Consider the following 22,424-nt stretch of genomic DNA (forward strand, 5'->3'; position numbering starts at 1 on the left):
TTATCAATACCATCTCGGTGATAACATATTGATGCAATATTTTAAATTTTAAGCCACATGATCGTGAGCCATTATTCATCCCTCGCTCACACTCATCTGTAAGGAAAAGTACTACCAGGTGTCGATTTCAAACAAGAGGTGATAAAAAAAAATCAAATTACACCATGAAGTCATTGCATCCAGTATAGTATAACTCACTTTGATAGAGTTACAGAAGAAAAGATTATTCCGTAACGTTTTACAGCTTCTATTCAGGAGCAGTTCTGATGATAGGGGATTTCCTATGGGCCTGTCTTGTAATTTGCTCTAATGAAAGCTCCCCCTCCTCTGCTCGCCTGCATTCAAACACAGTTGATGTGATTTATGTATTCATTTATTTTACACAACATGACTCATTTAAACTCGACCGCGTTACCCATAGGAAAACAAAACTAATTCTGTACGGCTATGCTAGCTGCTCTGTGAGGCTGAATGCTAATATCAGCCTGCTACCATGGTGCCATGTTTACCATGTTCACCGTTTTGGTTTAGTGTGTAAGCATGCTAACACTTGCAAATTAGCTCCAAGCGCACAATGAAGCTGATTGGAGTGTCATTCGTAGACCAAAGTATCGTACAAATTAAAATTATGACCTAATGATGTCGCTAGATGAAAAAGTTGAGGGATCATCAAAGTTACTGGTTAATTCTGAGAGGAAAATGTTCATGTGTTCACGAAAGTCCACAAATATCAACCTAATGGTGGCTCTAAAGGAAGAGTCACGCGATCCCCAAAGTTAGTAGCCTAGATCATCTGGGGACCATGAATATCTGTACAAAATTTCAAGGTAATCCATCCAGTGGTTGCTGAGCTATGTCAGTCTGGACCAAGGTGGCTGACCAACTGACAGACCGACATTGCAATACCTCAAGATGGCGATAGCATGCTTAAAAGCTGTCTGCATCCCTGCTCCGAAACACCACACATGAGGAGAAATAAAGACATGCACATGAGACAGTACACGAGAATATGCTATCTGAAGACAGACCGCTGATTGATCTGTGAGATCGTTCCCTTAAATAGTCCGTTTGAGACTTGGAACAGAGTCAGGGTGTATTTCAGTGTCACATTTTGAAACCAAGGGTCTCTTAGTTTCAGTTTCTCCACCCTGCTACTTCCACTTTTATTTATGAATCAGATGACCCATCTATAAAAAGGCTGCACTTTTGCCATAACATCATCACAGAAGTATAAACTTGGTAGAGCAACATAAATCCCTGACTCTGCACCACTGCAATGCAGCGAGTCTACCTGCCACAGTCGACTGCTTTTATGGGATATACAGAGCAGCCAAGCGCTTATTCACTCAGAAAACCGAATATTTACTACCTAAAGAGGGGCAATAAGGACCTCCATCATTGAACTTGAAGCTCCCACTGAAGAAGATTAACCTGCAACATTTCAAGTCTTTAATGACACTCGACACTGTGCGGTTATTGTAGAAGAGGCACAGTCACCACTCAGGAGGCCCTCCGTGAGATGAGAGTAAGCCATGTGCTGTGCATCTTTGTGAGTTTGTGCGTATGCATTGAACCATACTCTGCGTGTGTGAGCGGCTTTGAATTTGTGTGATTCTACACATGACGAGGGGTTTTTTTTTAATTGTTTTTTTTTTTTTAGCATAACTGACAGAGGGACACGTTCATGCCATTGCTATATGCAACATCTGTCTTTCAATTTATGTATCTAGTTTATCACATTGCGGCACGCTGTGTGTCGTGGTGTCTGTGGGTGGGAGAAGCTACAGTCCGGACACCCTGAGAGAGTTGTTCTGAGGATGGTTTCCTGTTTGACCCAATATTTCATGTCATAATAACATCCCCATGAGGACAGAAGGCACTTATAGCAAATAAACAGCTTAGCAAAATAACCAGAGTTAGTTGAACAATCGTGAGAAAACAAACATCTATGTCCGTCTCCAGAAGATCATGAAAGAAGCAACAACGTCCCATGGAAACTGGATCCATATCTGTGTTGAGTTCATTTTTACTGAACTGCATCTTTATTAAATTATCATTCAGGGAAATGCTTATTATCCCTATAATATTCTAAATTATTTCACTTTCTCTCATTATATCATTAAATAAACACGTCTTAAAAGTGATATGTGGTTACTTTGCAGAGTAAAGCACTTTTAAAAAACAATTAAGTATTATCTCGCATTTTCCATTTATACAAATTGATCTGATTTAAAATATTTGATTTCTTTTGTTGTCCCTTTGTTAACCCTCTATATTTTGACATGTGGACATGAAAACAGGCAGACCGAGAGAGAACTGAGATGGTAATGACATGACCTGTCTACAAGTTAAAAAAAACATGTCTAGTGAAGACACACAGCTGAAGGTCAGAGCACTAAAGCAATAAAATAACCTCAAACCAACGACATTATTTATATTCTGGGAGTAGAAAAACTGTCAAGCATTTGATATGGAGGGTCTCAGAGAGCATTAGGACTAATTACGTTCTTATCACATACCAGATGTAGATTTATGTGTAGCTACGTGATCTATATGGAGTTTACAATACACCTAAAGGCTAATAGTTGAAATCACATATTAAAATTTACTTTTTTTCTCCGCCTGGTTTGAAGTGTTATGGTTCAGTTGAAATAATGTTGCCTACTTTGCGCAGATTTTTGTCTGATGGCATGTTGTAGCAGTGGTTAAAGCTGCAATTGGAGCTTGTGCTCCAAACACACCTTTCCAGAGTGGTGGCTGCTGGAGTTGCTTGGGGTAAAATAGTCATGTTTTCCTATGGTGAGGGCCAAGTGAACTCTTGTGGAAGTAACTCTCTTTTATAAATGAAGTCTCTATGAAGCCTTGGAATGAACTCGAGCCTCTGCTGGAGCACACTAATGCTTGAAATCAAAAAGGATATAATACTTTCCAAACAGATTCATCTAGATTTAAATAACTGTTTCTGTCAATATCTGGCATCGATTCTCCAAAAGCTATTTAGGAGTCCAGCTCAGCTCCTCTCACTGTGTTTGAACAGTAGAAGCAGCTCAGATCCAGATCACTCTCCAAACTGACACACAAAGGGACAGTCCAATAGCATGTTATGAATTTGTCTTTGTTGTTTTAGCATTTAACAGAATAACTACTATCCAAAACACTAAGCATGGGTAATTAGCGGTGAAGCTCTTTATAATATTCAGAACACAAAACAAGAGCATGCTGAGTGATGACGCAAAGAGCCTTAGCACCTTTCATAACAACAGCTAAGAATACAATCCTGTGGAAGCTTGTTAGCTGCTCGGGAACTTCATGCAAATCAGCAAACAAATTCAAAGCACATGTGGATTTCATTCATATTCATGAGAGAGAGTGGGGGTTGGGGTGGGGTGGGGGGGTGTCCCAAATGCCTTCACGACACTTTTCTACAAGAATATCAATTAGCACAGTTTGCACAGTCACATGCCTGCCCGCCCCCCACACACACACACACACACACACAAAATATCAGCTTGTTCAAGGACTTTTGACTCAGAATGACCAGGACATCACAGACAATTGGTGTTTTGCCACCTGTGCCTTTTTTCAGCCGAAAGGTTATTTAATTTTGCCAGCGAGCCATATCACTTTACACAGCCCCCCCTGAAATCTAGACATAGATTAGTCTGACCGCAGTTACCCGGGGTGAACCATAAGCACTCCAATTACCTCATAAACAGAGGACCTCTCTTGAACCAACATGGTGCACCAGCCTGGCCTGGCTTTGTCTGGTAAAGAGACACACTAATTCACACAGACAAACGAGTTATAGTGGAAGCAACCGCAGACTTATTCGGTCGATACGAATAGTGCACAAGGATGACAAACCAGAGGTGTCCATGCACCTTCACACGAGGGGTCCTCTTCATCACATCGCAGCATGCTCTCCTCTCTAACAGGGACAACAACTACAAAACCAAAGCGTATCACACACACAGCTGTGAGACAACACATGCAGCCTGCTCGGAGGAGGCTTATTTGTCTAGCATTGCTGCCAGTGATATACAATAACACGTCTGCATTCCACACAAGAGATGCTTGTTGAAGTGGAGAGGACACAACTTCTACACTCACGCTTATTAGCCTGCTCGTGTTGAACGGGGAGGATTAAGTGTGACATAAAAACAGTTATCAGTTCATAATTCAATAATTTTGACAACATAACGAGTCCCATTTTTTAAAGTAAAAAGTCAAACATAATCTGGTTGCAGTTTCCCAAATTTTTGGATTTACTGCTTTTCTATGTTTTTTGTTCATTGTAAATTCACCATCGGACACACCAGACTATCTGAAGATGTCACCCCGGGGTCTGGAAAGTTGTAACTGCCAGTTTTCTTTACTATTTTATAGACTAAATGACTTATCCATTGATATAAAAAGTGCATGAAAAAATGTCAGTTGCAGCCTTAAAGCATGCATGTAATTTATTTGAACTGTTCCCCCACTGAAGGCTTTTATTGCAAAAGTGCCAAATTGCTTGTAAATTTGTCGCAAGGTAGCGCATACTGCCAAGAGGCAATAAGCAAGCAAATGCTTCCAGCAGAACATAAAAAAGAAGTGAGTGAAGTAAAAAATGGTACGTAAATATAGGTATTTCGAAATTACAAGAAACATTCATCAGTGGCAAGTTGATCTTCCATAGACTTTTTGCAGTTTGAAAACATTAGGTAATAAATATCTACTCTCTGTCACGAGAAATTATGATTGGTCGAGAGTGTCATGAAATAATTTAAGGTTTGTTCATCTTTTTCTTGACTTCTTCCTGGTTACAAACAAAGATAGAGTATATAGGAAACAGAAAGAAGTATGTAAGTGAAGAAATAGCAGATAAATTACTGAAGTAATCACGAGTTGCTGTCTAAAAGCTTGCGATCTGTTCATAACTTTGACTACGATCAACTTCCGCAGAGATCTGACTCCACACTCGTCAATCAGTGTCAAAGGCCTCTTGTGTATTTGCCTACTTATTGATCTACACTCTTTAGTCCATCCTCTGGAGTCCTCTACAGCTCAGACTCTGCTGCCTCTTCTTCTCTCCCTTGACATCGCTGTTTGGCCCTGTTACCAAATTCCAAAACTTCTGATTCGGTGAAATCCAGCTCTTCTTTCCCGCTCTCCACTTGCATCGTTGTTTCATGCATCATTGCCGTGAATATCTACCAGCCACCTCATACTTTGCTGTTTTTTTTTCATGAAAATTACACCCTCTACAAGATGTCACTGTTGACAAGTCCAAGGTGCCTCCTACTTTGACTGCCAAGAAGCAGTCAACTGACTGTTTTGCGAAACCGGCAACAAAGGCATAACTCATTTTGTTTGCACAAAGCCATCTGTTAAATCAGATGTTTCCTCATCAACTCTGGCCAAATTCTTTTTTAAGGATCAACCTACAGTCTGGACTGTAGCAGTTCCCTCCTAGCCAGCGTCCAGTTCATCCAGATGTGGTCTCCTCACTGAATTCTCCCTCTTTTTAGCTTTTCATTTCAAATCCAAAAACCCTGGCACTGACACTTGCACTCTGTAGTCTTCAGTAGTAGGGTCAATGCTTCACTCACTCTCAATGCTACACAACAGGATCACTCATTATCATCTGTTGTAGACCCAAAGTCAAATTTTCTAGCTCTACATTTAAACTAGAATTTTTCAGTTATCAGTGACTTATGGTCGTTACATAATGCGGTGTAGCAATTCTCAAAGTGTATCACAGATACACCAAATTGATATTCTTGTGCAGCTGGTACTGGTATGACATTCTCATTTTTAACACTTAAGTTGGAGAAAACCAGAGCTGAGAGAAGGATTGCTGCATCATGAAAAGAATAATATATATTATGTTAAATTAGCCATCAGGGAAATAATGACTCAAAGGATAATTACAGGTATTGTGAATAGCTACGCATAGGAGGCATAAGCATGTGCTTTGCTTTTTTTTCTTAGAAATTCTTCATGTTTAGAAGCGTAGAGTGGGACTAACTGTATTTCTAAGTTTTTAAGTCTCCACTGAGTGGATCGGGTTGTTGGCACTACTCGTAACTTTTCTCTCAGCAGCTAAAAGTTATGGCCATTTGCAGTCATCAGAAAACTGACACAAAAAATCAAAGAGTCAGTTTCCTAAAGGTTATTGGTTGTTCAATGAATACGAAGAAATATTTGTCCTTTAAGAAAGGTGAACAGAGAGGAGAAGAAAACTCAATTCACTCGATTCTCTCTGCTAAAATGAAAGAATTTCTTTCCTCTTCTTTAAACCAGAGACCAGTCATTGTGTCTGCTCAAACTCTTGAGCAGCCATGTTTAGGCAAAGTTACCATTTAGCAGCTACTGGGGCAGACGTGTGTGCTCCTGATACCTCCCAGATGTTACATCATGATACAACTATTTTTTTTATAAAAGCTCCAAAACACAAATCAGAAGTAACAGGCCTCATCTTGCAAACTATGGTTCCTATGGCAGTTTTCTGACGGCTTAGTGATGGGATTAGAGCCGAAACGTTTAGTAGATTAATCGATTAGTCGATCGATAGAAAATGAATTGGCTTAATTAATTCATTAATACCCTCGATGTCTGTCCAGAGCTAGACAAATTAATTATTAATTAAATCCGATAATCTAATCCTTTAAAGCAATTTTTAAGCAAAAACTCCCTGATTCCAGCTTCGCAAATATGAACACTTCATATTCCTCTCAGCTCTGAGCTCAGGGAACCTGTGAGGGTCATTTTTCGCTTGAATATAATAATTGCCAGATTAATCAATACTGTAAATAATCGTTGGCTGCTCCTCTAGAATCACAGTATATAATGTTGGGATATCTTCATATACTTAGTTGTGCCTCTGTATGCATGCATTCTTGTATTCCAATGTGTATTCCACACGTTGTGACTAAAACAGACAAGTTAAAACCCACTCGTACCAAAGTATGTTGCGCCGACTGATGAATATTGTCAATGCAAAAAATTAGTCCACTTTCGATAACAGGTCAAACTTAAACTAGAAACTAGATTAACCAAAGTTATTTGTCTCATCCTAAAATCATCATGGATTCCTGATTCCCTTACTATACTACTAGCTACACGTAATAAATAAGAGATTCACATGATATTTCAAATTGTGCGTTATTGATAACTGTATATTTAGGGCTATTTAAATGCTGTCATTTTCATATAAACCCTCTCAGTCATGCTTAGAAACACACGCGTGCGCGCACACAGACAAAAATCATCAGTCTCTCTCTGCAGCTTCAGGGTCGCCACAGTGTAATATAAACAGCTGAACAAAGGAGCGCTGCAGTTTGTAATGCCTCCTGGTTTTGACATTTGTTCTGGAGATTCACATTATGTCAGAAATGGAACTCCAACATGTCAAAATGTGTCTGTAAGCACACACTGGTCGACTTGACAAACAGGAGATAAAGTAAACCAACGCATTAGGAATTCCAGAGCTAGACAAAACTACAGTATATTAAGAAGGATAATTACCTCTGCCAGTGCTGTATCCAAAGAAACAACCCCCTGAGGAGCGGAAAGGTTTATAGGAACATGTAAAAAGGCAAAACACACAGAACGTGTTTTCAGAATGCCTGGATACTTTTGTGTTTTCCAAATCTCCAGACTGAAAAAACAAAACACTCTTGGAAATTTCATTTATTCTGTTAAAAATACTAAATAATGCACTAACATTCCTCCCTCAAATGTGTTGCTGTTACTTCACCTATGCTATATTACATCCCCTTTATCGTGACTAATTATAGTGTAATGAAAGATGACTGTTTGGAGATTTCGTAAAAGGTAAATGATGTTAGAGAAATATGCTTTTCCACAAGCTGATATCTGTCTGTTGGAGAGGGACATTACATAGATTGCATGTTCCAACAACAACTCAGCTGTTCAAGAGCTTCATGCACACACACACTGAAATTTATAAGGGAAGGATGGAGCAGGCTAGTTGTTACTGGCACAGTCCCTCTACTACACAAATCAAAAGTTAGATGTTTAATGGTATCTGGTGTTGTACTAAGATGGCACCAGATAGATTATTTGAATGAGGACTGATAAATGTGCAAAAGCATCTATTTCAGAGCATATTATTCCATACCTATAACGATATACCTTATAACCTAGCCAATGTGCAACTTTGAGTTTCTCCACCTGTTGCTATTCGAGGATTTGCTCAGATATTTTCAAGCTTTTATATTTTCAAGACACAGAAGAACTCCGAGACAAGGCGCTAGGCGGCACACAGCCCTGACATATTATCACCTTATCAAACAGTTTCGGGTAACATGTTAGAAAACAATAACATATTTCCACATAGAAATATTATCAACCCATTGGAATCTATAAAACCAAAAACTGTGAGCTCAATGACGTTAAAAGGCTCATTAGAGCTGCAACTGTGAGTTCTTAACTGCACGCAACCACTTTCACATTTCAGGTAGTCATCTGACTGAATATTAATACGCAAAACAACTTAATGGAGCTTAAAGGGAGTACTGACCACACGATAACCCTGTCACCGATCTTGTACTTATTGCATAGCCAAACTCTGCTGACTTCCTGAACATCCAGGGGGGTAGTGTTAAAAAAAAAAGTAAATGCTGCTGAATGGACAGAAATATAGTATAATAAGCAACAAACAGAGCAACTGGGAGGAAAAATTACAGAGGCATGGTATTTGACAAAGAAAAAAAGGCCAGATTGGGGCACAAGACTTCACAATCAAAACAATTCAGTGGCTGTTTCTTCCATTTAAAATGATCTGCTCTATGCAATGCTGTTTCTGTCTGTATCCAGGGTGAGTGCATATATACTACGTCCACCCAGAGAAATTATGGCACCCCATTTGATGACTAACATGGTACATTAACATAACCTATTGGTTAATGACTGTTTGAACTCTGAGTTCACTGCCTGTAAGAGTCACTCAGCTTTGGTACAAACCCCTTTGGTGAGGCCCCCCATTTTAAACAAACAAGCAGTCTGGTTTAAAAACTGAGCAATGCATCGCTCAATTTAACGCCACTAATTCAAAACTCAGCTTTTAATTCTTGCCCTTTTGTTTTCATTTTCTCTCCTGTGACACAACGGTAACAGGACGGCCTGGTAAATGTGAAAAAAGTAAGAAAATATGCTGTGTAGACTATACAGACAAAAATTTAAAGGGAACTGTTGTTGCTAGTTATGCAAAAGTCTGTCATCATGGTTACTGTAGTCTATTAAAGGATACTTCATATTTTGATGAAATACACTTCTTCACTTTCTTACAGTAAGTTTATTAAGAAGATTGATACCACTGTCATGTCTGTTCAAATCTGAATTTACAGCCAGCAGCTGGTTAGCTTAGCTTAACATAAACACTGGAAAAAGGAGGAAACAGGTAGCTGTTTCCCCCTGTTACCAGTCTTTGTGCTAAGCTAGGCTAACCAACTACATCCACGAGAATGATCTTCTCATTTAAGTCTCAGCAATGAAGAAAATAAGTGTATTTCCCAAAATGTAGAACCATTCATTCGAAACAACTCTATGCCCGCTCCGGGAATATTCATGACTCTGTGTTTTCCTGCTCAAAAAGACTTACACAGTTACTGCATGGACCAGCATGGCTTGGGTATGAGGTTCACAACAGTGAGCCCACAGAGTAACAGCCCAAATCAAAAATGGAAAACATGTATTCCTGTCTGTCTGACCAATACGAAGCCATATACAGCAGGAAATTAATGATTGTTGTAGTACGTGGCAACTGAACAATGGCTACTTTTTTTTTTCACACTTGAAAAAGGACCTCTCTCAGTACTGTCAGCTTTCAATGAGACCCAATGGAACGAGGCACATCAGTTCTTCAACTCCGGCAGATAGCTGGAGCCAAAATACTACTAGTCGGCTATAAGCAAAGCAGTTTGAGCCTCTGCCTCTATATGTTACTTTCCCTCACTGGTGTACCTGCCTCAAACAAATCGGATTTGACTCTGACCACATGCTCTAGGATGTGAAGTAATCCATAATGAAATCTATCTGCTGTTGTGTCACATTTTGAGTTAAGAAACTCAAATTTTCGTTTATATAAACTTTCCTTTCAAAAGCTGAGGGCAAGTGCAGAGGTATGTGTGATGTTTCTGATACTGACACCTCAGGAAATTATTCAGAGCACTGCTGTCTGTGGCCTGTTACCGTAAACCGTCATCAGCCCTTCCATGTGTTTCTAACTCAAACCACTCTACTGGACACAAGCCAGATATTACCAAACCCCTTCCAACACTGAGGTTACTTTGAAAGCGTGCAACTCACACTTTAGGGAAATGCTAAAAGAATCTTGAAGGGATTATTCGTAATATAATTCCTATGTTTTTATTCAGAATTTAACAGCTCATTGCATTAACAGTGCGACAAAGTCTGCTAAAAAAATAAACCCTACAATATGAACAGCCTCACAATGGAAATGTTGCAGAAAATTCGGATGTAAAAATCCATTTAAAGAAAACTGGTCCCTAAACTACTGGCCTCCTGAAAAGTGAACTAAAATCAACAATAGACTATGACAGACTATTTGCCTTTAAAAAGGAGTATCTCTCATCCCGAGGAAGAAATGTACGGTTGACTGCAACATTATTCAAAAAGGTTTTGATGTAATAAGCAGATGTTCTAGGCTAGGACCGTGCAGTTGTCAGAGTTGGTCTACCGTTTCACTAACGTCTCCTGTCGATGTAGCAAGAAATATATAAACTACAATGAAAAACGTGCTCTAAATTGAAAGGGAGCTCTCAATAAATCTACAGTCCGTTCAAGCTACATGACAATGGGCTCTCAAGCTGGCATGTGAGAGAAATCAATACAGTTCATTTTCTGCAGAACAGAAATTTCTTATCAGCAATCACACTGGGGAGAATTCAATGAAGTGTTATAAAGCCACGAGACGTGATTGGCACCTCTTTGTGTTCAGAAGACTGGGCGAGTATAACTTTGGTATCTATGGTCATGATCAGTTTTTGTCGTGTGTTTGACTAGTAAGTAGGTCCTGGTTTCCAGTTCCTACGTCCTCTGTTTTTAGCCATGCTTGTGATATGGCTCTAGGAAAGGAAAAGTCGGTCCGTCCAACACTGAAATATCTCAACAGCCACTGGATAGACTTCCCCTAAGGAAGACTCGTAATAACTTTGGTGATCCCCTGACTTTTCCTCTCGTGCTATCATCAGGTCAAATTTTCTTTTTTGTAACTCTTTGGTTTATGACCAAATACGTGCAAAACTAGAAACATTCCCATCAGCCTCAGCTGTACTTTGTTTTTAGTGCTAATAAGCAAATGCTAGCTATGCTAAAACACAAGAACCGCACAGCCTCACAGCCTCTTGCTGTTCTGCTCTGGTTTGCTTTTTAATCCATATGACCCATCTTTTGTTAGTTGTTCATTTTGCCAGGTGACCAGATATACATTAAATGCAGGATATCTCATATAAGCCTTGTACTGAAGTTGTGTCATGGCTTGAGACTCTTATGCCTAGATGTGAGGTAGTTACTGTATAATATCTGTTGACATGCAGTGTGTAAGCTTACTGAGATGTGTGGTATGTGACATATGTTACCCCATTGAGGCTTTGTGGTTTTCATGTTATTTTAATACTTGCATGTAGTGAAATTGGTTATTCTGTCCAGAGACTGTACATAAAAATTAGCAAGCATTGGCTAACTCAAGAGTATAATTTAAAATAACTCTTATTAATGTTCACAGTTCCTCACAAATAAACCATAATTGGCCCTCCTGGATAGAGGGAAGAGGGCAAGGAGGAAGACAAATTAGTAATTTAAGCAGACTGGCATGATGTAGCTCTTCAACTGTGGTATAATATGGTCTTGACAGGTGGACAAACACACTGATGGTGGTGGAAGTGGTGGATATCGTTAAACTGAATTACAACTGACTCACAGATATTGAAATTCAGCAGCATTCAAGCTCAATGGAAGGGGCAACATCTGTGCTGCCAAAAACCAACAAACATGAAGCCCCTTGTCCAAAATGTGTTATTAACACTGACTGCTGCAGCTGTTTACAATTTAAAAAGACTGGTATTCGGCTGTGGGTTCACTGGTGCAGCCAAACATTTCCTTTGGTTAGCTGCTGTCCTTCAGCACTAATAAATTAGCAGCTTATTCTTATCACTAATGGGAGAATAAATTTAGGCTTCAAGTGGCCTGGCGATGATTTGAATTGATGAATTGAGTTGAAACACAAAACCAGTTGCTCTCAATTACCTGATTAACTTGTCAAGAAGTTCCTGTTTGACAGTAATGGATGTACAAATACTGGTTTTTGTGCAAAGTGCAATTATTATTATTATTGTTATTAATGATAACAATTTAATGGCTACAATTTAATAACATGGCTTATACAATGACAGCACAGTTGTTTTTACAGAGTAGAAAAACCACAGCCTGTAGTTTACATATCAACACATCTCTTAACCAATGCAAAACAACCAAAGTGTGACCACACTACTGATCTCCATAGAAAGAAACAGATGGGTGAATGAGCATCAGCCAAGACAAACAAGAGTGGACTTTTAAGAAATCAAAAATATCACAAAAAACTAAAATAATAGATGGTTTAGAGAAGGAAAAATGCCTCTGAACTGAAAATATTAATCTGAATGTGAAACAGACCCCACAAGGTCTCAAAGTTCACCAGGCACCAAATCAACATTGCAATTCATTTCAGGTAGGATGTACTACAGTTTAACATCTGTTTAAAACTGATATTGAAAGTCAGAATGTGTGTTGAATATTAAAATGTTTGAGTGCTTATTTATCAGTTAACACAAACCTGTTCCTATTTTAACATACATGTACTTATGGCATATGAAATTACTCTGATTTGAAACTACACTATATATTTTCTTTTTACATTCAGTCCTAATTTCTATTTTGATATTGAGCTGGTTCTGTACTTTAAACCTACCTTTTGATAACTACTGTATAGTGTTGAATTCTGTATACTCTGGGCAATAGGTCAAAATCATTCAAGCAACAGTTGTCAAACTATTCACACGAAACAACTCCAGGCTTTCGGACACATTATAACATATTTGAACTCTGAAAGTCATGGTCTTTCCGGTAAAGGCATGTTTTGCGTTACCGTTTTCTTTCAAGTTGAAACAGATGGCAAAGTGCATTTGTAAGGAACCAAATCAAATTATACTCTGTTCAATGAAACCGAGTCTGAAGTCTGATTAGAATCCAAAAAAAGAAATATGTTTGTAATTATTCAGAGAAAGAAAAATTGATGAGTGAAAAAAAGAGAAAAAAAAGCCTTTTATTTGTTATTTATAAGTGAGAAGAGGCAATGTTTGTTGATTTGTTGAAAAAAAAAAAAGACAGTAAATTCAACACCAAACGTATGAACACCTGTTAATATATATTTCTGACATATGGAGTGCAATGCACCAAAGAAATAAGAAAAGACAGAGAGAGAGAGAGAGAGGATGTTTGCTGTTGCTTGCGCTCTTCATCCGTCACTAAGGAATGCTCCTCAACACTAACATGTCCTCCCCTGCTCTCACCATGATAACTTACACTCCGGCGTGTCGTCCTCGGTGCTTTTAAGGAAAAGGACAGGGAATCATTACCTAATAGGGCATATCAGCTGAATTGCTGACAAGACTGTGAATAAACTACTATAAGCTACTTCACATATCAACTAAAATAAAATAATAAAGATACTGTATGCTATTGAATTGCTTTGTAAAATGTCACCGCCTACAGGAGCGAAGACGAATGATGAATGTAAATCAAACCTGAAAAACCTGCCTCCACCTCCCACTCACGCCACAGTTCAACAGTGACTGTGAGAACTTCCAACAGCACACTAATATATTAATGACAGGACCCGCAGAAATTACCCAGAGCCAACTGGCTCGACTTCTCTAACAATATTATTCAAAAATATGGTGCAAAGTGCGGCACCATTAAAATGACAAACAACAATGGCCGGGTCAGGGGCGTATGTGCTATGAATTAGTAGCATCAACCGAAATAATATTTCTCCTGGACAGGAAAACAGCAAAAAAGTGACAAGCATTTGCAAAAAAACAGGTAACAATCATAAATAAAGTTGATGTACAAAAATAATACTTTCCCCTTGAGTAACTCTCTTCCTCTCTGCATGACAGGAACATTTTTTAGGTAATTATATATTTACATTGTGGTCTATAAGTCCCGAACTGCACATGCAGGTGCAGCTATTCCCACCTGTGAAGGCTATTTACTAAAGTGGGACATGCACATGAGCAGACAGGCAGATCATTAATCAAAATTGTGGACGAGCAAAATTAACCAAACAATGGGGCAATGCGCCAAATAACCCGATCGTTATAATGGTTCTGTCTTGTGCTGATGTGACTGTAGGAGGAGGCAAATTGAGGCCAAACATCCCAAAAGAAAAGCCTCTGATTGAGACACCAGTGAACACGGCAATGTCTATGTGCAACAGGGAGTGAAAGCATCTTGCCCTCTTCTTCAGTCAAACGCACGGAGGAGAGTTATTCCTGCCAATCAGAGATGCTCAATGGCAGAGAAGCTGCTCATAAAAAAAATGCACTTGAAACAGCCTGTTCACTTTCAAGTGGAAAAGCTCCAGATGACATTAAACTTGGTGCATATATGGACCTTAGGGGCTCCAGTTATAGGGCTTTCATATGGCCTGTTAATAAACGGGGCTAAATTCAGAGTCCATGGGATGAAAAGATCTGAAATTTTTGTCTGACCTACTGAGAAGATAATGTGCTGGAAAGAGAACCAAACCTTGACCATAGTGTTGGCAGATCTTAAAACAGATTTTTTTATTTTTTTTTGGAAGGTAAAGCACTGACAAATGCTGTTGTCCTGCCAATAAATGTGCCAAAAAGAAAGAAAAAAAAAAGAAAAAGAATAAAAAATAATAAACAAGTTAGCATTAGTATATCGCTGGACATCTTCACTTGATCCCCGTCAGGCTTCAAATCAAACAGACTAGGATCATTAGCTGAACACAGCGGCCAACCTCCCCTCTGTGCCTTTAGATCTTCTAAACTCTCAACTGTGTGGGAGCTTTCATTAGAGAGCAACACCAAATGTTCATGTTAACTCCTTGAAACCACAGTACAAGAATACAGCAGTCTACTTCAGTTAACAGGCTTTATATCCTCTTCCTGAATATTGATAGAAAACAGATGTTGATGACTTTTGCTTGACAGGACATTTGGGTTACGATGAATTACGGGATATAGCCGACTGCAGTCTTATGGTTGTGTCAGTTATTGAGCACATTTTTTGAGCAGTTTGTAAAAACAAAGGTCTATTGCATTTTAATAACAGAGTTTCTTGTGTAATGTAATGGAGACCAGCAGCTTTCACCCCTACTATTTCTGTTTTTACTCTGCAGTATACAGTATGACAATGCTGGGAGTGCCAGGTATTGTAAATCATTACAGGTATTTTTGATTGGCATGATTCTCAGCAGCGTTATCTCATCCTGAAACTACTCAGGTTAATTCCGTTGAACTCTGTTTCGCTCAAAGGGCTGTTGAGAAACAGCTTGGACTCGTTCCATGTTCCTTCCTCAGACAAATTATTTACTTAATCATGATGCATTTCTGTCTTTACGTCAGGTGCCTGATAAGTGGGTTTGTAAGTAATAAAAAAAAATTAATCACATTAATCACTTTTAAACTGCCTAATATTTTTCATCTCATTCATGTGCAGTCATTAGTTTTCCAGGGTTTTCATTATCCTGGAATAATCACTGTGCATTTAATGACTAAATTATACCGTACCAATGTATGTGTAATTTCACCTAGAACCTAAGTATGAGCGGGTATTTAAAATTGTTGGGAATTTTAAGTTTGCCATCTCTTTAAAGGACTCCAACCTGTTAAAGATCTATTTTAAAGTAGTGGTTGTGTGCCCACGGGTCAGCTGGCATTAACGTAGTAATATCAAGACACGGAGGCTTTCCCGAATTACGCATTTTTCCACCAAGGAATTCTCCTGAAAGATGCTACTCATATGTTGTCCATAAATCTGGACTCATGCTATTTTTTCAGTCCAAAGCATTTATAGTTGTATCAGAAACATAGTAGCCCAAAAGGACACAACATAACTAAATGAGGCCTGCTGAACTCCATATGATACGCCAGAATACATCCTTCATGGAGCAACGATCACTGGAGGGATGACAATATGGCAGCAAAAAAGCCTCAAGTGTATTTCTAGTGTTGAAAGCTTTTTGAAGTGGGAGAAGGGGCATAAATTCAGCTGAGAGGATCATTCCAAGATACAGAAGACTATTATGTGAAAAACAGATTTGAAAACTGAGGAAAACAAGAGAGTGCTCAGGCCTCGTGGCCAAGTAGAACAATCAGACTTAAGTGATCATTTCACTGGAACTGAGCAGTATCCCCACTGCGTTTGAATCTAACTGGGAGTTGCAACTTGATTCAATTACTGGTTTTACCGTCAATGGAAAACCAATCAAATTCCTATTGACAAATTTCTGGCTCTCTTGCTTGACTACAAAACAATGCATGAGAGGAGAAAGTAAAAACGAGAGAGAAACAAAAGAACCTAGAAAAAATTCCAGTGCATTTCATTGGAATGAGGTGATGGGGACATTTACAGGACACAGACGATGCTGTTTGCATCAGCCAAGTGTGTGTGAAGTATCATGGCGATCACGTCTCACAGGGGGGCAGAAGGAATGTTATCCTCAGTTTCCTTACTGCGTAAACCAGAATTTTTTCTGGAGTTCCAGAGTTGAAGAGGAGGGAGCAGGAGAGAAAGGGGGTGAGGAAAACAACAAAATGCTTCGTACCACCGGAATTATTTGGAAAACTACCTAAGCAACAATTACACATGCCACACATCAATTATGTGTAACTGTTACAGCTGTAAAGTGGAAAGACTCGCTCTGCGTGTGTTCTGCTTCTCTCCCAGGGAAGCATTTCCTTTACAGGGTAGGAAAGGTCGACATCGTGTACACAATAATTCAAACCTGTGTAATCACTGTTTGATGTACCCTGTTGTCACCTAAGAACACTTATGAACATAGACTATTAATGTGTCTCGATCCGATGAGGTTTAACACGTTGGATCTGGCTCCCATCTTGGATTTGCTGAGATGTCATATGATACTTAATCTCAGGAGCAGAAAACACGTCTACAGTCTGAGTAAACTATGTGAAATTTCATTTATCGAACAGCATAAAAACGCTAAAACGATCCACCTATAGTGCATAACACTAGATATTTTCATAAATGTCTCCTCTGCCACTCTCTATTGCCCACTGATGTATTGACTTGGCCTAAAGTAGAGCATGAAAGCTCAAAGATTTGCTGTTTGCTAACAGCTGCTGTCAGGTATATTTCCCCCGGGGGGGGGCCTGTCTCACAAAGTAGGATTACGAAGTTAGCTGGATAACTGCTGAGTAAAACCTGGAAGCCCTTCAAATCTGCAACATGGCCTCAAAAATAAAAGGCTCTTCTGGGTTATACTCCTCCAGCTAATTCAGTAATCCTGCTTTGTGACACAAGAAAGAAAGAAAATTCTCTTGGACAAAGAAAGTGATGGATTAAGGTTTTTGACAGCAGCAACTGTGGTTTGGAAAAAAAATACACTATAAGGACCAAAAACATAGTTAGAATGGCCAGCCAGGGCGCAGCCTTTAAAATTTAACAGCCAAGCATATTTAACTCTACAGCCTGTAAAAATTACAAACATAAGAATATACTGTGACGCCTGAAAATGTTGTATCCTGACACACTAGGCCTTTAACACAGATAAAGTATAAACCAAATATGACATTCTCTGCATAAAACAACCCAGAGAGACAGTGAGAGAGGAATGTGTCTGCACTGACAGTGAGACAGATATGGTCGGAGTCAGCTGAGGCCCTGGTACTTCTCTTGTACTGTGACATATGCTCTCTGGGACTCTGGTGTCTCCTCTGGTGCTGTTTCACAATATGATAAATGCTCCAAGGATGAGTGTTAAACTGCTCACACAGGGGCATGCCATGCACATTGGGGGCCTGTTTCAAAATCCCATCACCAGGTCCCCTCTTCTCCCACTGGTCCCAGGGAAGGTTTGAATTTCGGTGCCTCTGAAACGCCTTATTTGAAGGACCAGTTTGACATTTTGGGAAATACGCTTATCTGCCATCTTGTCAAGACTTAGATTGACACTCTCACATCTTCACATTTGTCAAATATAAAGCTACAACCAGCAGCCCGTTAGCTTGGTTTACTATAGAGAGTGGAAACAGGGGGAAACAGCTAGCATTGCTCTGTCCAAAGGGTGAAAAAATCCACCTGCCAGCACCTCTGAAGATCAGTAATTAACACTTTATATCTTGTTTTTTTAATCAGTACAAAAACTGAAGTGTAAAAAGTGGGAGGTTATGTACCGGACTTTTTCTTGGCTGAGAGCAGTGACTTTCTGAAGTCTCCGGTGGTTTCCTGGCAACTGCTCCTAGTGTACAGATGTAAGAGTGCCATAGATCTTTTCATCTAACTTCACAAGAAAGCGAATAAGTGCATTTCCCAAAATGAAAGACAAGTTCTTTAAAAAGCAAAACAAGATCATTGTTTTGTCTTCATATTCGTATATATAATTATTAGATTTGTAATGCATTTGTGGTATACAGTATTTAATTTCTTTTGCTAGCTGGTAAAAATTGCATTATCAAATTCACCGAATTTACCAAATAAGCATAGAAATGTTTTCAAGAACAAGCTCCGGGGATGATGATTGCATTAATTTAGCTGTTCAGTCAGAATCAGACTGAACAGCTAAAAGATAACCATGACCCCGACCCCTGTATTCAGCCCGCGAAAGGAACTGCTCACACCATGTGCATTGTAAGCTCAAGGGGTGTGCAAACTGATGTCTATCTAACACCTGTCCAAAAATAAAACTGAGCATCAAATTCCTGAGCATACCTGTCTGTACAGGCAACAAGTTTTACATAAATAGTTTTTATGACTTGTGTTAAAAAAAAAAGTTACAGCAGCAAAATGTTCTGAGATGTGCAGGCACACTGATACTCTACAGAGTGCCTAATGAATGCCATAAGCCTGTATTTTCCTTTAGCAACTGAGCCGTGCCAACTTAAATCCCACTTGTTTCCCTTTGAACTACATCTCAGTCATGCCAAGGCATAACTGCACCGGCATGTGACTGCATTTTGGAAAAAAAAAAAACAACTGCAGAATGCAAATGCCATTTTCATCTTATCAAATTCAAATCATCAATCTGAATTTTTGGCACTACAATAAACCTTCTCTACTAACCTCCCGATGGGCAGTCATCAGCTCACGCTGTGCAGGTGAACTGAAATGCACCCAGGACACATTATCTCGGCCCTTGGCTGAAACCGTTTTTCTCCTTTAAATAAACATTGTGGGAAACAACTGTTACCCGCAGCCAATAGCCATAAAACAACATAGTTACGTTAAGAGTGTGCGTAAGACTTGAAGATCAAACGGGATGTCACTGTGTGCTTGAACCATAACCAGCGGTTTTGTCCAGTGATGCAGAGATGAAACCTTACAATGTCAACATTTGGACGACTTCTGACAGCAAATATTCAACAATCTGGCATTTCTTTAGTGCTCGATGCCTCTTTCCCAGCAAAGCACATACAGAAATAGATTTGCTGTAAATCAGGATCATTCACAAAATGTTTGAAATGAGTTTCCTGAATAAATCGCGTGATCTTGTTTCCAAAGCAACAGCACATCTCATCAGCCCGAATCAAAGTGTTCCTGGAAAAAAGAGCAATGCATCCCCCAAAAGGGGTGATTCGGCATTTAACAGCTGTCAGGGACAGAAATTAAATATTTCCCAAGGGTACATATTAACAGAACACCCTAAGGAGATGTGTGGGGTGTTGGAGTAGCACATCTGCAGCTCTCGTTTTAATGAAGCGATTCAACTTTCTGGTAGACCTACTTACTTCCATCAAAAAGACTGTAGACATTTGTTAAACTTTGTTGCTGGATACCAAATCTGTTCTGTTTTTTTCACACACCTCTGATGCGTAAATCACGTAGCTTTCATCAAAATGAGTGGATATTTGAGTTTTCTCTGGGTTTCTTTTTTTTTTTTTTTTGGTGACAAAACGAGTCCCTTTTATTATGCCTGTGAGCTGGCCCACTGCAATGAAAACAGATTAGGTTCTAACAACTTAATCCGCAGCCGCTGTCAGGAGTTCTGCTGAGGGGCAACGCTGAGTCCACTGTGTCTGTGAACTGTCACAATCAAAGCTGGTGTCGGAGCAGAGCAGAGGCCAATCTGGAGGGCTTGCGGATATTCAGATTGCTATGATCCCCTTCACTTCACAAAGGATGACTTAGAGGAAAGATCCCCACTGGCCGCTCTTGTCTCCAGAAATCCCTTTTGTGTCAACACATCAGATACAACTAACTTATGAAAGTTCGTGATGTTTTGCGGTGCCCGTGCGAGGAAGCACGCTTCTACAGCTCGTACCAACATCTGACCAGCAGCTGATTCAACGGAAATAAATACATCACATGCATGGTAAAAAAAAAAAAAAAACAAAGGCTGGGAAAGGTTTAGGCAATAAGATATTATGTGATTTTCACTTACATTCATCTTTCAGTGCTTTAAAAGGAAGAACTGTTCCCAGTGTCAAGCAAAGTTGGGGTTTTTTTTGTTTTACATTTTTCCATCTCACTAACTTTTCAACAAGCACCACGTGGACAGCATTATTGCTCTGGATTGATAAATGACGAGTCCCGTTTTACATAATCTGGAGCTCACGGGGAAAGAACGCAGGCTCGTGGCCCGCAGCCTGATAATTCCCCACACTGTGGCGATCCTCCCGCTCCGACCACAGCATCCAACTGTGTGAATCACACTACCTGTAACACGTCGCGACTTCCCCGGTGGACTTCACGCAGGGGTACTTTGTGGTGGAAATGTTACTTTCAGAGCACTCGTCACTGTGAAAGAAAAAGGAAAAAAAAACAAAACATTTTGAAGCAAAGTGAGCACTTCCTTTTATCTAATGCAAGAAGTCCTCGTCTTATAGGGTGCTGCCATGTCAGCAAACCTACCCGTCACTGGCATCCTCCTCCTGGTAGGACCACAGCAGACCTCCTGAGAAGTACATGCAGGTGACGGTGAGCAGAAGAGGGCTCCTGTTGCGTTGTAGTATCATCTCATCGGTCCAGTCACCTGGGTGCTTCTCCGTAATCCACACCCGCGGTGATAACCTCCCCTACTGCCCCAGCCTCGGTGCGTAAAGTGGTGCGGCAGACCGACAGACCCTCCTACTCGCCCGGGGGCTCCTTAGCAGCTGATGAATGAACTGCTTGTAATTCCTGTGGTGCGTCGGTGTAGTTTTGGCAGGTTGAAGGAAAACCGGGAGAGCCGGAAGGAAACTTTTTAAAACTCCTTAAAAAAAAAAGAAAAAAAAGTCTTTTACGAGGGACATCATGACATTTAACGTGACATTACATACTGCAGCATTTCTTCTGGTTTACCGGTTCTCTTCGGCGAAGCCGTGTAAATGGACCACACGAGCGCAACCGCTTTTACACACGCACGTTGTGGCAGGACGCGCCATGTGCGTCAGGATGAGTAGCCCGCACCTTTGCCACCACCGCGCGGCTGTCAATGTAATGACAACTACCCGACAGTTAGTGAATATAAAAAAAAAAAAAAAACGAATTACAGTACCGTTGTCTGATTTCATAAAGGGTTTCATAAAAAAGAACAACTCATGGGTTGCCAGGTTGGGAAAAAAACTACTCCAACATGAAACTTTACTTTTCTTTTTAGCCCTTTAATTTGTTAGGGAGACCCCACCAATGGACTTTCTGAAAAGGCTAGAGAACATCTGGACCAGAATCCATTTTTTAAACAGCTGGTTAACATTTACAATGATGGGTTATTGCGAGAACCAATCATTTTTTTAACATTTAGAATTGCAGATTACTTGCTAACTAGCTAAGCTGTCAAACAGTCCATTGGAGGGGTCTCCCTAATAAATTAAAGCGCCCAAAAAGACAAGCAAAGTCATGGTGGAGGAGGATATTCCACTATCTGGCAAGTCAGAAGTCCTTATTAATGGCTATAGCTCATCTATAAAAGTATTAATAAAATTATTTATTGATCATTAATAAAGCATTAATTACAGCTTCTTTATCTTCATAAATGGTGCCTCATCAGAAACTTGATGCCACAAGTACAGTACAAATCTGGGTTACAACGACTCTACTGGCGTATTGCAAAGACTGTGACTGTGAGTTCATCATCAATTAGAAAAAAAAATGATTAAGTGTGTCTGTGTTTCACTTAAATAGAAATCTGACACTTCCAGTGGATGCTCATAAAATCCCCACACTAA

General features: G+C 39.7%; 1 protein-coding gene across 3 annotated transcripts in view; it reads right to left on the reverse strand.

Moving 5' to 3' along the window:
• Positions 1-21,524, reverse strand: part of ccbe1 (collagen and calcium binding EGF domains 1) — a 34,852-nt gene extending 13,328 nt beyond the window's left edge. For 2 of the 3 annotated variants that reach the window (XM_040158184.1, XM_040158185.1), the window contains exons 1-2: positions 21,130-21,524; positions 20,935-21,015 (exon numbers count right to left, since the gene is read on the reverse strand). In XM_040158184.1, the coding sequence (XP_040014118.1) occupies positions 20,935-21,015; positions 21,130-21,233 (185 nt within the window). In that variant the 5' untranslated portion in view covers positions 21,234-21,524. The remainder of the gene's footprint in view (positions 1-20,934; positions 21,016-21,129) is intronic. The other variant, XM_040158183.1, reaches the window with a different exon arrangement.
• Positions 21,525-22,424: the final 900 nt, after the last annotated feature.

The sequence above is a fragment of the Xiphias gladius genome, chromosome 20 (genome assembly GCF_016859285.1).
Source record: "Xiphias gladius isolate SHS-SW01 ecotype Sanya breed wild chromosome 20, ASM1685928v1, whole genome shotgun sequence".
NCBI lineage: Eukaryota > Metazoa > Chordata > Actinopteri > Istiophoriformes > Xiphiidae > Xiphias > Xiphias gladius.